This window comes from Daldinia decipiens (genome assembly GCF_022478715.1).
Source record: "Daldinia decipiens strain CBS 113046 unplaced genomic scaffold F4813scaffold_39, whole genome shotgun sequence".
Classification (NCBI taxonomy): Eukaryota; Fungi; Ascomycota; class Sordariomycetes; order Xylariales; family Hypoxylaceae; genus Daldinia; species Daldinia decipiens.
In genome coordinates this window covers 365768-380616 of record NW_026054582.1, presented here as the reverse complement: position 1 = coordinate 380616, position 14849 = coordinate 365768, and the positions used below count along the sequence as shown (strand labels likewise).

The 14849-nt window shown below is 46.5% G+C and overlaps 7 protein-coding genes across 7 annotated transcripts; 5 read left to right on the top strand and 2 right to left on the bottom strand.

Annotated features, from left to right (window-relative positions):
- Positions 1-838: 838 nt before the first annotated feature.
- Positions 839-2233, top strand: F4813DRAFT_382840 (uncharacterized protein; the record flags this gene model as incomplete). The annotated part of the gene is made up of 2 exons (XM_049245861.1): positions 839-2017; positions 2072-2233. The coding sequence occupies 2 exons, from the start codon at positions 839-841 to the stop codon at positions 2231-2233; spliced, it is 1341 nt and encodes a 446-aa protein (XP_049096215.1).
- A 603-nt stretch (positions 2234-2836) lies between these two features.
- On the top strand, positions 2837-3682 carry F4813DRAFT_382839 (uncharacterized protein; the record flags this gene model as incomplete). Its single annotated transcript, XM_049245860.1, has 1 exon — positions 2837-3682. The coding sequence occupies one exon, from the start codon at positions 2837-2839 to the stop codon at positions 3680-3682; it is 846 nt and encodes a 281-aa protein (XP_049096214.1).
- A 224-nt stretch (positions 3683-3906) lies between these two features.
- On the bottom strand, positions 3907-5770 carry F4813DRAFT_217730 (interferon-inducible GTPase-domain-containing protein). Its single transcript, XM_049239758.1, has 4 exons — positions 5629-5770; positions 4947-5574; positions 4528-4879; positions 3907-4472 (listed from the first exon to the last, which is right to left on the bottom strand). The coding sequence occupies exons 1-4, from the start codon at positions 5633-5635 to the stop codon at positions 4131-4133; spliced, it is 1329 nt and encodes a 442-aa protein (XP_049096213.1). The 5' UTR covers positions 5636-5770; the 3' UTR covers positions 3907-4130.
- Positions 5771-6730: 960 nt separating this feature from the next.
- On the bottom strand, positions 6731-8689 carry F4813DRAFT_371929 (glycosyltransferase family 4 protein). The gene is made up of 2 exons (XM_049244671.1): positions 7995-8689; positions 6731-7933 (listed from the first exon to the last, which is right to left on the bottom strand). The coding sequence occupies exons 1-2, from the start codon at positions 8474-8476 to the stop codon at positions 6976-6978; spliced, it is 1440 nt and encodes a 479-aa protein (XP_049096212.1). The 5' UTR covers positions 8477-8689; the 3' UTR covers positions 6731-6975.
- Positions 8690-8803: 114 nt separating this feature from the next.
- Positions 8804-11732, top strand: F4813DRAFT_217652 (P-loop containing nucleoside triphosphate hydrolase protein). The gene has a single exon (XM_049239757.1). The coding sequence runs from the start codon at positions 8950-8952 to the stop codon at positions 11491-11493; it is 2544 nt and encodes an 847-aa protein (XP_049096211.1). The 5' UTR covers positions 8804-8949; the 3' UTR covers positions 11494-11732.
- A 978-nt stretch (positions 11733-12710) lies between these two features.
- F4813DRAFT_371924 (uncharacterized protein) lies at positions 12711-13669 on the top strand. Its single transcript, XM_049244670.1, has one exon. It carries the CDS (start codon positions 12820-12822, stop codon positions 13420-13422), a length of 603 nt encoding a protein of 200 aa, XP_049096210.1. The 5' UTR covers positions 12711-12819; the 3' UTR covers positions 13423-13669.
- Positions 13670-13916: 247 nt separating this feature from the next.
- Positions 13917-14842, top strand: F4813DRAFT_371922 (EthD domain-containing protein). The gene has a single exon (XM_049244669.1). The coding sequence runs from the start codon at positions 14296-14298 to the stop codon at positions 14704-14706; it is 411 nt and encodes a 136-aa protein (XP_049096209.1). The 5' UTR covers positions 13917-14295; the 3' UTR covers positions 14707-14842.
- The last annotated feature ends 7 nt before the right edge of the window (positions 14843-14849 follow it).

Below are 14849 nucleotides of genomic sequence, written 5' to 3'. Positions count from 1 at the left end.
AAACTATAAATATGGAAAAGTAACAAATATGTTTATATTAAATATATAATTAAATAATAATAATTATAACTATTTAATCAAAAGAATATAACAAATATTAAACCTTTATATAGCTTATAACCTAAGATTACATAATAATACCCTTACTCTTGGCAATGTGGCACCATACCAGTTCATTATTATTATTATTATTATAAAAATTAAAATTATATAATTTTTAATTTTTTAATTCATTATATATAAAAACTTTTACTATTTTATTATTTATATATTTATATTAAATTATTATTATAATATTATATTATATTATATTTTAAATATTTATTTTATTTTATTTTTTTTACATTTTTATCGAATTTTCTCAAGTATTGTAAAACCTACCCTGCAATAGCTTTTAGATCATTCAACATATGACCCTTATTACGTAACCCCGTGCCTTACATAACCTTAAGCCCAGGTAGCCTTTTTACCTACCCCACTTACAACACACCACGTGACCCAATAACATACCACGTGACCTAACAACACACCATGTGACCCAGTAGCCCTGTGGCTAGCCCTGTGGCTATAGGTGTGGCTAATAACCCCTCCACTTTTCTCAAAATCTACCCAATCACATCCTTTAAAATCAACTTTTTGCAAAAACTGACAGGGGCACTTCCTAATACAGTAATCTTCTTCCATTTTAGGCAACCCCACTGCCTATTTCGGACGCCTCTCTCCCATAGAAAAAAAGTCCGCCACAATAACCCTTCGTAAACTCAGGGCATATCATCAAATAGGCCTCATATATGGCTTATTTAGTACATATCTGTTATGTGACACATCCAGTAACCAAATGAATATCTCTCAATGGCTTGACACTATAGAGCCTAAAGCTCTTGATCAAACAGATCCAAGGCAATTGCCGGAGACCTTCAAGCGCAAACGCCGACAAATGCACACGCCGACCACATCCGAGACCCAAATGGACGTTGCGCTAGACGTTGCGCCGGACGCAACGCCACCTATCAAAAGACAACGGCCCAACAACCCCATCGATAATGATCTATACATGAATCGCACGCCGAGGGCAAGGAGCGGCAAGGCCTGGTCAATCTCGGATAAAACAACTAGCAGCCGCTCATCAGTTACTTCTACAAGCAGAACATCCCCTACTAAACGCTTAGCGAGACTCGAAGTTGCCCCAGAGAATCCCGTCCTCGTCGCTCAAATCAGTAGAAACGACACCCGTATACCGGCGGAGCTCAAGGCTATATTAGGAGAGTTGGACAGTTTTCAGAGTCGGGTTGGGATCGTACCTAGTTATCTTGGTACAGAAATAGACGCACGCGCCGAATACGACGACAACTTCTACAATTTTACACCATCGACTTTTGAAGCCGATAGTGCTGCCACAATATCCGATCCAAAACTTTCTTTATACGAGATATTGAAGGTGTTCGAATCGGCCAGGGAGTGTTTGAATGAGGACCATGCGGAGGCGACGTGGAATACTCTCGTTCATTGGCCTGTCTTCGAACTAGCCCTAGGATCTATAGCAGATGTTGCAGAGGCAGCGAACCCAGTCTCGGCCCCTCGAGATCAAGCGGAGTGCGAGAGCCGACAACAACCAATTCGCGTTCGTGGTATGCCCTGCACGACAGCTAGGCTGATAGATCGTACACATGGCTCCAAGATGGTAGATTATTGTATATTCGTCGAACCCCAGGCGCGAGAAGCTACAAAAATCGCCCAGCTGCGGGAGAGATTTTTATATATTAATCACACTGATTATTACCCGCTCCGTCGCCGGCCTATCGTTCTCAGTGCCGAGTCTAAAAAACCCGGCGAGAATGCTAGGAATGCGCAATTGCAGCTTAGCGTTTGGCAAGCCGCACAATGGGCTATTCTTGAGAAGATGCTTTCTGCAGGGGAAGAAACCGAACGACCAGCAGCCGTTCCTTTCCTTCCGGCCCTCATCATACAAGGTCACGAGTGGCATTTCGCCGCCAGCACCAGGTTTAACAACGAAACGGTATGTATGTTTTCCCGAATATGCACGCCTTCATACATGCTAACTGCCTTCTAGATACTATGGATACAGCAACCTATTGGAGCTACCGAAAGCATCCTCGGCATTTTCCAGATTGTTCGTGCTTTGCGTCATATTGCGGCGTGGATACGTGGGACATATTGGCCATGGTACAGACGTGCAGTTTTACATTTACAAGAAACGGATAGATCAATATGATCTTGTCGACGCCGTACAACTACCTATGTTTTTCAATCATCACCCTGTACGTTCTAATATCTCGAGCCTGTGATACAATCCCGTACGTCTCAACACGAGCTATCCGTTAGGTGTATTCTAACATCTTATATCCCTTATGTGCTAATGTCTTCAGCCTGCGAACTAATTCTATATTCGGTGGCTTCCGTCCTTTCAAGACACCCGCTTTTAAGAAAAGCGAAGTATCTTTTCAAGTGGAATTGTCAAGTTTACATAAACAACACGAGTACGTTAAAGCGGTCTTGACTCAAGGTCTTGGCCAACTTGGCCAACTTGGCTAAATACACAAGTAGTCAAGCGCAAATTCGTGCCTTACGACGACATCTACGCCGCAGCCGATTTTCGGGCGTGAAGGATTTTACTCATTTACGAAGTGGCCACAAAGATCGAAATGTAACCCCGGAGTAGTGACTCAGGGTTACTTAGCTCATGCCGTGAAAGCTTTCAAATTCATATATAAATAGGCCGCGCCGCCGGAGATCCTATAAACAACCTGCTGATTATTGTATTACGATAAACACATCGTTTGACTCTTACCTACCTTTGTAGTGTAGGCTGCCCAAGATGTATGGCTTCGACTCTCGAACCTTTTTGACGATGGCCTTGGCCTTTAGTCAGGTACACGCCTCCTGGTCACCTATAACCGGCCACGACTTCGACTTCACCGCGGTCTATGAGTCTGGACATAAGCTAACCCCATCTGATCCGCCAAAAGACGTCTTGTCCGCACAGGATATTTTGTTTGAGCGACCGGCAGTCGTACTCGGAGACCCGGACACAACTGGGCGTAACGATCGGTATATCGCTTTCCTAGAAATATCATACGTACCGTCGATCCAAATGCTTGACAACATTATTTACACATTCCCATGGATCAAGACGAATCTGATAGTGACGAAAAGCGGCACGCTGAGCGATGAGCTATGCGAATCAATAAGCATATCCCGTCCGGATTACATACCGAGCTCTGAGGTGCGGAACGCAACCATGCACGTCTGGAAGCAGAACCCCGAGCTGATTCGCTTCATCGAGGAAGACAATCTTCTCATATTCTGGCAGCTAGCGCGCGTCTGGTCTAATAGCACCATCAATGTCGACCTAAACTTTCCCCGCGCCAATGTTGATTTCAAGGTGCGCAACGAGACCGGCGAATTTAGGGGTGACGTCGACGAAAACGGTGCAAAAATTGAGGGATATGTCTCGACTTCAACATCGGCCGGTGTGACGGCAGCCCCGACCGATGCGCCCAGCACGCCTACTGGATCCGGCTCGGCGCCGGGGTCTACGACAACGGGTGCGGGAGGACCCACCGAGACTCCTAATGCTTCTTCGCATCAGCTCATCTCAGCCTCCTGGCTTATGACTGTCTCGGGGGTGCTGCTTCTCACCTCAGCAATTGCTGCTATCTGAGTAGGCAATGCTGCATGTTCATTAGACAAGACTGGCAGTATATATGAATACATAGATACATACCTAACATACATATAAGCGCTAAACTAACATGCCACAATAATCTAATATCTCGTACCTATCATCATACAGTAAAACCACTCAGATTTAATAGTATTCAACCGCAAGCCTTAAGCTATGTACAGTCCTCCTTAATTATATTAACACTCGTGAACCCATGAGCCTCTTTCTTCCGGCAAGATTTTAGAATGATGTTCTCAGATACGTATCCCTATTCTCCCACACACATAGCCTACGATCTCACTCCGCCGAGGAATCCTAGGTTAGTTGACTTATTCCATTTATAACGGCATTCTCAATCCTAAAACATAACTCCCGAGGAAAGAAGGAAAGGGGGTGAACGTAAGGGAAATTCGAACAAGGCAAATACCCATTATTTGTTCTTCGTTCATCTGGGCGACAATCCCAATTTCTCCAAGAAGGCGTGTTCGTCGATTACTTGTTCGGTGGGATCTTCAGATGGCTCTGATCCGGTGACGAGCTGGAGAACACCCATGTCGGATACTATGTAGTCTCTCACGGACAGCTTTAAATCTTGGACAGAATTCTCGTCTCGTGCGTTATACGTAGCTATGTCTGACCGAACAGCGTCGATATAGCACTGGCGAGCCTCGGCGGGGCACATTCCCCTTCGTCGTTTATAGTTCCATATGTGTAAATCGGCCCTGGAACGCACCGAAACCCATTCTTGCTTTCTATATTGGCATAGCTTGAGGATCCTGAAGTCTGACTAGATAACCAAGTTAGTAAGGTTGGTCTTCTGATAATAGTCGCTATGAGCCTACTTCGGTCAGAATTTTACCGTGGACAAGCACGATCTTATCGTAAATGTAAAGATCGTTGTCATAGTAATACTGCCATGCCGAAACGTTTCGAGTTCCCGATCCCGGGATGTCATACCAGACGATGCCTTTGCCGTCGTTATACTTTTTCCGTCTCAAAGTTGTTTCGATATCACCCACTTCGGCCGCTTCTCGATCATCGTGACTTAAACCGCGCAGTGAGTTGATGAGGGAGGATTTGCCCGTTCCTCGGTTGCCGATAAGGGCGATATTGACGCATCCGTCTTCGTATCCTGCGACGGCGCGGGCATATTTGATATCGACGTCGGTGATTTTACGGTCTGGCAGAACACCGCTGTTATTCCCGTCGTTAGCAGATAAAAGACCTTGTAGCCCGAAAAGGATTTATGATAGGGTCTCACAGTTCGCGCAGTTCGCGCTCATATCTTTCCTTCCTCTCGGCCTCTCGAGCTGAACGTTCGTTAAGTTCTGCCAGCTCTAGAGCTAAGCGCGTTTGTTCCTCTCTAAGCTCTGCTTCTTGTCGAGCTAGACGTTCCCGTTCTTCTCTGTATTCTGCTTGCTCTCGAGCCAGACGCTCTTGCTTTTCTCTCTGTTCTGCCTCCAGTCGAGCTAAGCGCTCTTGTCCCTCCCTTTTCTCAGCTTCTTCTCGGGCTATACGTTCCTCTTTCTCCCTAACCTCTGCCCCGTTCCGAGCCGAGCGTTCTCGTTCTTCCCTGGACTCTGCCTCCTCTCGGGCCAGACGTTCCTGCGCTTCTCTGTGTTCTGAGTGTTCTCGGGCTAAGCGCTCCTGCTCTTCTCTAAGCTCCGCTTGTTCTCGAGCTATACGCTCTTGCTTTTCGCGGCGCTCTGCTTCTTTTCGAGCTAAGCGTTCTTGCTCTTCTTTTCGTTCGGCTTCCAGCCGAGCTGAATGTTCCTGTTCTTGAGCAAGGAGAACTTCAGCGATTTTCTTGTTCGTCTCCTTATATTTCTGTTCGGTTTCGAATGCTTTTTTCTTGTCGAGGAACCACCAAGCAATCATCGGGATTGTTTCTGCCACATGGGTATTAATAACAAAAGCGTTGATATGGATTTCGTGGCACCTACCTGCCATGGTCTTATCGAGACCTATATCAGGGTCGGGATTTTCGGGTTGTTTTAGACTGAGTTGAAAAGCTTTGGAAAATTTACCACGAACAAATATTGGTTTAGACACAACGAGCGATTGGGGCAACAGAAAAGGATCGGCCGAAGACTTTGTGTGGAATAAGAGAATTAGTTAAGAGTTCAAAATCATCATTACTCTCTGCTCCGTGGACATCAGCCCCCCTATTTCTGAGTGCCCAGAAATCGACATATCTCTATTTACATTGTTTAGCCAACCATTATAAAAGATTGCTCGCCATTTTTGAATCATATACCAGGATTAATCTCGGTGGCATATAGATGTGTATCACTTTTAGAGTAAGACTGTCCACGTATCCTATTCCGGTACTCACACGAAATAATCTGAAGATACGTGGTGGCCTCGATTGCCCGAAGGTAGAAAGTAGTAAGGTTGCAATAGCCTCCTGTAAAGGTACGCCGAGTCGAGTCGACCACAGATCCCGGAGTCTACTTTTATGACTCCTGCTGTTTCGCTCCTCGCGACCAATGGCTTCTTACCACAACGCAACATAGCAGTTGTGTTACCCTAGGCTGTACAATATATTGAATCCAAATCACATCATTGATTACGTCGTCATTTAAGAATAAGCGAATGAGTGGACAGCAGCAGCGTCACGATATTGAAGTCAGCTGTCATAAGTGTGTTTAGTTGCCTAACGTATTGTTCATGTACTCACTAACGTCCACCAACTGATGGTAGAGTCTGCCAGGGAAGGGTGAAGTTTGCCCTCGCGGGTTACTATTGGTGCGTTGTAAATACGAGGGGAAGTAAAATGAAGCTGATGATGGGGGATGGCCCGGGGTTGAGAGGTGGTATGATCTGGTCTTGGGCATTGCTGAAATTGATGGGGAGACTCGCTTCCTTGTTTCGTCTGCTGGATACCTAAATGATCTGTCGTATTTATCAAAAGGGCTGCTCTACGTAGATATTATTGGTCTTGGGTTTTGGAGAGTTGCATTTGAGGGCACGGATATAATGAAAACACTTTATACAACCCCTCCGTCGTACCAACAGTCCTACGATGAGATTATACGATAATGCTTTTGAGCAGTTGAACGATAGATGAGCTGGGTGTAGAAGAGTTATGCTATCCGATGACATTGCTCTGTCCGTAATTATGAGGTACCCAGGTAGGGTCGTCGCGCAATAGTAATATAAACTACATCAACATCTAAGCAATGGGTATCTCTATTCGCTGTTAATATCTTCGCCTGACCTGTCTAGTTAACATTACGTTCGATTACATGAATGTATGCGTCTCTGAACGGCTTTTACACGTCATGAGTCTAATCATCGTCATCGCCTTCAAATTTCTTTCTTGGCCAATCCCGCGCGAAATCGATCCGGTCCCTGGGCCAGAACCATTCGCAAAACACAAATATCAGGTAGTCGATGATAACGCACAGACAGAACAGCTTGCCAGCCCAGACACCGCAACCATAGTAGCGCTTGAGCCGGTCAATCAGAGAAAAGTTGCGGCCGCGTGTGGCATGCCAGTGTGGGTCATGATTAACGTCGAAGCCGTAAAATTCGGCCTCGCTGACATCCCCCGAGATGCCTTGATAGACGCGTTCGGTGCGCTTCGCTACGTTGGTCCACGAGTACATAGCTTTGACCTGGTCGTGGAACTTCTCCGTGCGGACTTTATTCGCACGGAGAGCCGCAATAGCCCTCCCTGTCGCAGCTACTAGGTCATCCTCCTCGGGCTTCGCGAATACTGTCATGTGTGACGGAAGTACCTCGGGAATGCCTCCCACGGCCGTACATACAACATACAAACCGCAGCTGGCGGCTTCGACGATGACAGTCCCAAAAGCTTCTGTTAGACTGGGGTGTAGGTAGACGTGACCCCTCACCATCACGTCTCGTACATTTTCGTGTCGCACGGGCCCCAACATCTCGACCTTGTCCTGCAGCACGTTCTGTTCGATCATCTGCTCTAATTCGATAGCCTTTGGCCCCGAACCGGCGATGATAAAGCGCGTATTGGGATGATTCTCTAGAATTCGAGGTATGGCCGCTATGAGGAGATCCGTTCCCTTGTTGTAAAATAGACGACTGATGACAACGATAGTGAGGGTGTCGTTGGGTCCGAGAGGGTGCGCCGGTAAAGGATGTTGGACAAACGGTAGGCTATTTAGTTCTGGACGGGGCAGAGGCTTGAAATTTTCGGAGACGAGAGCGTTAGGAATGACGGAGACCATGAGAGGATCTAGGGCTGCTCTAAGAACTGTGTTTTCCTTGCTTTGAGAGATGTTAGCGGAGGCGTTGAAGCGAAGACCGAGCGAAGGGTTAGAAAACGCACCATGTATTACTGACGCATATTACGTGGTCGACATCGCTGAGTGTGAACTTGAGCAGTTTATTAGTCAAGATGCTTGCCGCATCAGCGAAGCCAAATAACGAATGATCGGTGAAGACGGTTCGCAGTCCCATGGTCCTAGCATGTAGCATTGCCTCCTGGCAGAGGGTACTCAAGCTAGCATGGCCGTGAACAATCTGGATTTTTTCGCGAAGGATGATGTTCCGGAATAGGGGAAAGAAGGAGAATACGGTGGGAAAGGTGGCAGATCGGTAAATGACGGCGAAGGGGACGTGGAAGACTTTGATGCCGTTTGTGAGGTAGCGAACTCCTTTCCGGTCGTCATAAGCATGAGTTATCACAATTACCTTGTGACCTCGGTCGATTAACTTGGAGGCAAGCTGGTAGATGTGACTCTCGACGCCCCCCGGCTGGGGGAAGAAGAAATCGCTAACCATAGCGATATTATACGTTCGGTGCGGCATCGTGGCGGCTGATGAGCGGATCGTTGGAAATAATTTCGTGTCATATTCGAGAATTATCAAGAACTTTCGCGGTATGGGAATTATCGTGCTGCTGTAACCAAGTCATTAGAAATATCAATAGACAAGCAATAAAACGCTTTGCCGTATAGTTGATAGTTCCAGTGTTGAGGTAGTTAGGATTGGCTAATTGGAAATCTGGGGTTGAAATCTGTAGGTCCCAACCTTAGCACGTTTTAGCATGCATATACGTACTCTTGATCCACAAGCCCCATATAAGACAGTTATCGATAGTCTCATGCAAAGAAAAAAAAAAGCACCCCAAAAGCACCAAGATCGCTAAAGATACTAAATCAGGAAGGCGGCCAACTTTTTATGCGATGGCAGATTTATTATTATAACTTACCTAGGTAGGTTCCATATTTCAAAATTCATCCTCTCACATTTGGAGCACGTCACTTTGCAGGTTTTCAAAAATGTACGCGCGATATGTGCCACCACCAAAAGGGTCTATTCAGAAGAGCCCGGAACCACTGCACATTATTGAAACAGCATCGAACCCTGTGGTGAAGTCGCAGCCGACAGCTTATGCAAGATACATTCCACCCTCCAAACCCGTCAATAGCCAATCTGATTATCATCAACCTTCTCAGCATGTTCACTTCCAAGATGATATTAATCAAAATGAGCCACCCAATAAGAAAGCTAGGCTGATGGGCGAGACTCACGTTGCTAAGGAGTCAAAAAAGAAGATCAGAAAATTAAAACAACCCGAGGAGCTACATGCTACTGCGGAAGACCCAGATGAGCCCGCTAATAATGAGCTCGTGATGGAGCCGGCTGAGCCAGACAAAATTGAGACAGCTCTAGAGCTAGGCGCATTAGAACGGGGAGCAGCCCAGCAACCAACTCCAGGAAAGATTCCCGAATTGACGGACCAGGGGCGGAAAGAAAAGAAAATTAAAAAGAAAGCGAAAAAGAAGGGAAATGCAGAGGTTCAAGCTGAGGCTGACGATGAAACCCTAATACGACACAAAGTGGTCTTAGAAAGGGCGGCGAAGTCAATACGAGCTCACGAGCTGCAATCTGTAGCGGACAGGCGTGAAGATATATCAATGCAAGATGCACCAGATGTCCGCGATAGAAAGAAAACGGAGGCGGCCGATGATGCTATGGACGTGGATGCAGAAATACCCGAAATCCATGGTCTTCAACCGCTACCTCAGCCTAAGCCGGTCGTCCCTGAGGCTACGAAACCGGCCTACGAGACATTACCGTCCTGGTTGGCGAAACCAATTCGTGTATCTCCGCATGCTACGGCATACTTTACAGAATTCGGACTCTCTCCGAACCTAGGGATTACTTCCGAAGTAGCCGAGAGGTTAGCCGCAAATGGATATAAGCAAGCGTTTGCCGTACAAACCGCCGCGATACCATTGCTTCTTCCCCATAAAGACAAGAATATGCATGGTGATGTTTTGATTTCCGCTGCGACCGGTTCCGGAAAGACTCTAGCTTACGTGCTACCTCTAGTACGAGACTTGAGCCAAGGCAATCGACATCTGACGAGGCTCCGTGCTGTGATTGTTCTTCCGACTCGGGAACTTGTGAAGCAAGTTCAACAAGTATGCGAGGAGTGTGTAGGTGCCTTTGCTCTAAATGGTACGAAGAGGAGAGCGCGTGTTGGTATCTCGATGGGTAGCCAGTCCGTTGACCAAGAACAAGCCGCCCTTGTCGAAAGGGAAGAGAAATATGACCCGGAAGCATTCGCTAAACGGAAAGGAAGACTTGCTTCAGAGAGCGGATATGGTTCTGATGATGAGATAGACAAGGGTTACAATACCGAAGACGAAGAGAGAGCAGCGATTCAAAAGAAAGAAGACAAGATCCAAACGTTACCGGATCACGTAATCGCGTACAAATCCAAGGTTGATATTCTTATATGCACGCCAGGGAGGCTTGTCGAACATATCAAACACACACCCGGCTTTTCGTTGGACTTCGTCCGTTGGCTTGTCGTTGATGAAGCCGATAAACTGCTCGGTCAAAACTTCCAACAATGGTTGGATGTAGTTATTCCGCGGTTGCATTCGAGCAATGGCTCGCGAAACCACAAGCAATCCAGCCTATCAGGCGTTCGGAAGGTCATCCTCAGCGCCACGATGACAAGGGATCTTGATCGTCTAGAAGGGCTAAAACTTCGCTGGCCCAAGTTGGTCATACTAGAGGGCTCGGGTAACAACGAAGAGGTAGAAGCTACCATAAATCAAGCCGACCTTGCGCTCCCCGAAACGCTCGCAGAAGTTGCACTCAAAGTAAGCGACCCTAATCTCAAGCCTCTCTTCCTGTTGGATCTACTTCAGAGCAATTACATACTGGGGACGATTAGCCGTGGCAGGTCTAGAGGCGACGTTTCGTATAGTGAAACTTCTTCATCTGGGTCCGACTCGGACTCCGATTCAGACTCCGATTCCGATCTAGATAGATCACTTAGGACTTCCACCCCCCCTGCCGCAAACACACCGAGTGTCTTGATATTTACCAAATCAAACGAAACAGCACTACGTCTCTCACGTCTCCTTTCGCTTCTTTCGCCGGCCTTGGGCGTTCTTGTCGGTACTCTTACTTCAACGACGCAATACGTAGCCCGGAGACGCACCATCCGGTCGTTCTTAGCTGGAAAGTTGCGCATTCTCGTCGCCTCTGACCTAGTTGCTCGTGGTATAGATCTTCCTAGTCTAGATCACGTTATAAACTACGATATGCCGTCCAGCATAGCTTCATACATTCATCGTGTAGGCCGTACGGCCAGAGCTGGAAAGACCGGCAAGTCGTGGACACTATTTACTAATCCGGAGGCAAGGTGGTTTTGGAACGAAGTAGCTAGCGAGACCGTTGTTCAAAGGAGCAAGAAGGTAGAGCGCATTAGGGTGACTGAGGAGAAAGAAGATGCGTTCGAGAGAAAGGTAGCTGCTTACGACTCGGCACTTCAGAAATTAGGAGAAGAAGCAAGCGGGTAGAAGAGCCGACCGTTCCAGCCTTAGGAACACTGCCCAGCTATAATGGTATTGATCTATACACTCACACAAATATTATTAATGAATAAAACAGCTCAATCCGTGTAATCCAAATATTTATCCCCGATAGGCGAAGACCTCAAATACTACGGTGCAATTTCTTTGACACTTATAACCTCCAAAGTATCATGGAAATGAGCGCAACAATAATAAAACGAAACTCTTCGGTTATACACTGGACTGCAAGCAGACGGAATAATGATAACTCATGCTTATCGAACCTTTTACATCAGTCTTACGACCATCTGCTCAGAGGACAATTTACGATGTATGTCAGATAAAACTTCATTGGTCAATACCAGAATACGACACGCCCTTCACCCCGTTTACGTAAAACTCCAAATATTTTTACTTGGTAGTGTCAGCTGGGAAGAACTAAGCAACTCAAAGGTATATTCTTCGACAGCTCTTATGCCTCGTGATGTTGGCTGACAGTTCTTCCATAACCAACACGAAATTAATTACATGGAAAGAGAGTTGGATTGTCAGCCCGCTGCCAATAGTCATCATGATACCAACTCTCAAGGAGCTATTACGGATAAAATGGCTATGCAACAAATATCAACAGAGCATATGACAGATCTTCCGATCCTTCGTTGGTGTTAGCCATGCTTGGCGTAGTCCTGGAGGCTTACCATACTAGCGGAGTTGAGGCTGAGAGAAAGCTTGCGAGCACACATGGCTGACAACAAGTCCAGCCTTAATGCTGGGTATTAAGGCATAGGCTATTGTTACCACTTCTCAACTCACTATCACTGGTCGAGATGGGTGTATGTCATGCTTCAATAACGAGGCTTTGCCAGTCACCCGGTACCGGATGGTTTACTATCCGGCCATTTTCAAGCTCGTATGAGGCGGTACTAATCGTTTCCCCTTTCTTAACACCTTAGAACTTTGTTTACGAAAGCTGATAGTTGTAGACTAAATTCAGCTGTTGGTGTTAAGCCTCCAATAGGTGATAGAAATGGTCCTCCATTAGCGTCAGCAGCTGGGGCTCCTCATAAGCCCACCGCTAGTTAGCCATACCCTAGATTAAAAATAGAATTAACCTAGAGTACCATTGTAATGTTCTAAGTCGTGGATATCGCGAGATTTTGAGGGTGAAATTCTTATTACATGTCTATATAAGAAGGCATTTCGTCTTCCAAAAGAAAGAACATTATCATCACATAAGAAAGCACAAGCACAAGCACAAGCATAGATATCTTATATTTATACTATTTCAATTCTTAATATCAACTAATAGCTATCTGTTCCACAACCTTCAAAATGAAGTATGCCACCGCCGCTCTTTGCCTCATTTCAGCTACCCTCTCGCTCGCCGCCCCAACCGGCACCAATACTGTTAGTGCACGAGAGGAGCACGCCTGGGCCGGCTTCGCCGTACCTAGCATCATCAAGAACCACGACATCACCAGCAACCTAAACACCCAGGATGTGCAAATTTCTACGGTACGCAACGGCAACACCGAGACAAGTACCCTATATGATATCCCAATCCCGGAGTCCGCTGCGGGTAAGACCTGCACCCTAGTCATCCACGCCGGCCGCATCAGCAACGGCGATAGCGTGCTTGGCGAAAAGGCTCTTGACCTCTTCCGTAACTCTTTTACGGACCTGGCTAACCTACCGTCGGGCAACCTGCGTGACACCCAGCTAGCGCGCGTGCGCTTCGACGATGCCACCGGCTTCTACAACTTCGACAAGGTCGGCTTTTCTAACCCGGCGGTCGAGAGTTTCCCCTGCCCCGCTGGTAAGACCCTCCACTGGGAGACGGTTGCTGTCGGCCAGTTCGACATCAATGTCATCAAACAGGACTTCGTGGTCGATGGCACTAACGCGCCTAACGGCCTAAGCGTTGGCTGGTTCTGAACTAATCGGATGATGCTTCAGTTACTGATACTGCATTGGCTGTTCCAGAAGCTCGGGTTTATAGTTTGAGAAAACTTTCCACATTCTCTCCCTTTTTTTAGGTTTTCTGCATTGGAGCGGGCACGTTTGGTTTTGAGGGTCATTCCTGTCGGGCATGGATAGGGGCTAGGCTGGCACGGCTTGGTTTAGGGACACTCCTTAATTATTACTTAATGATATAATAATCCAGCTTGGTATCATGATAAAATGCTTGCACCTAAGGAGAAAATGCGAAAAGATACTTGGTATGGTAGAAGGTATCCTAGAGATGATTTCAAATCGTAACGAACTAGGTACGGAAATTGTTCTGTTTGCGAGTAATCCGTACGGGCCATTCATTCACCGCGGCACACAACGAGTTCTCCGAAGAGAAGCAAACCATAAATGGACATATGTTGCAAATACAAACCTGGGGAAGTCCGAAAGACTTACAATTGCCGCACCATTCGTAATCTCCTCTTGTATACTAAGTTATCAGGATTGGTTCGTCGAGGTGCTAATTGTTCCAGTTTTATGAGAGAAGATACATATTTCCCAACCTGGCTCTACATAATGCTAATCCTAATCCTCCCATGCCTACGTCAGTATCCAAAGAAGGATTACCCATTATCTATTGTGTCACCTAGTTCGCCGGATCGAATAAGCAATTATAGGAAAGTTTATTCTGTTGATCTTCTAGCTACGATGGTTTAATTGTCATTGCTTTCCTTGGAATATCCAAGTATAACTTGAAGAGACCTCCATCTCGTCATTCTGGAAATAAATTCCAAAGTTATCAACATTACCTACGTATCAGATTCCAATACAAGCACGCGATACTACACTACTACTACCATGACATTCTCTATCCTATTCTTCTTCACGCGCAAAGCCGGCGTCTCCCCGGAGGAGTTCAAAGAGCACCTCGAAAATATTCATATGCCTATACTACAAGAGGTAGCTGGTCCGCATTTCCCGCTATCACACAGACGGCACTATATCCAACGCACTCAAGGCCAAGGCGAAGGTACAACCCGGAATGCCTCTAGCCCGGCTCAAGTGCTTCTGGGGTCCCAAGCTGACTTTGATTACGACGTTGTCGCCGAGCTGACATTCCAGGATGCTACGGCCTTTCAGGACTTCATGGCGTTCTCGCATACCCCCGAAAAAGCAGCAAGGGTTGGCGCTGATCAGGAGCTCTTCTTGGACCGCTCCCAGTTGCGCGCCGTTGTCGTAGGCGGAACCGAAGTCACGAAGCGGGAATAGGGAGTTCATCAAACTATGCTAGACAATGGCAGGTATTGTTGCACGGACTGTTGTTATAAAAAACTTATGTTTATCTCTTCAGGGACTGGAGTATTGATGATATTGTTGGCGAGAAAATATAATACAGTTCAAATGATGTCCAT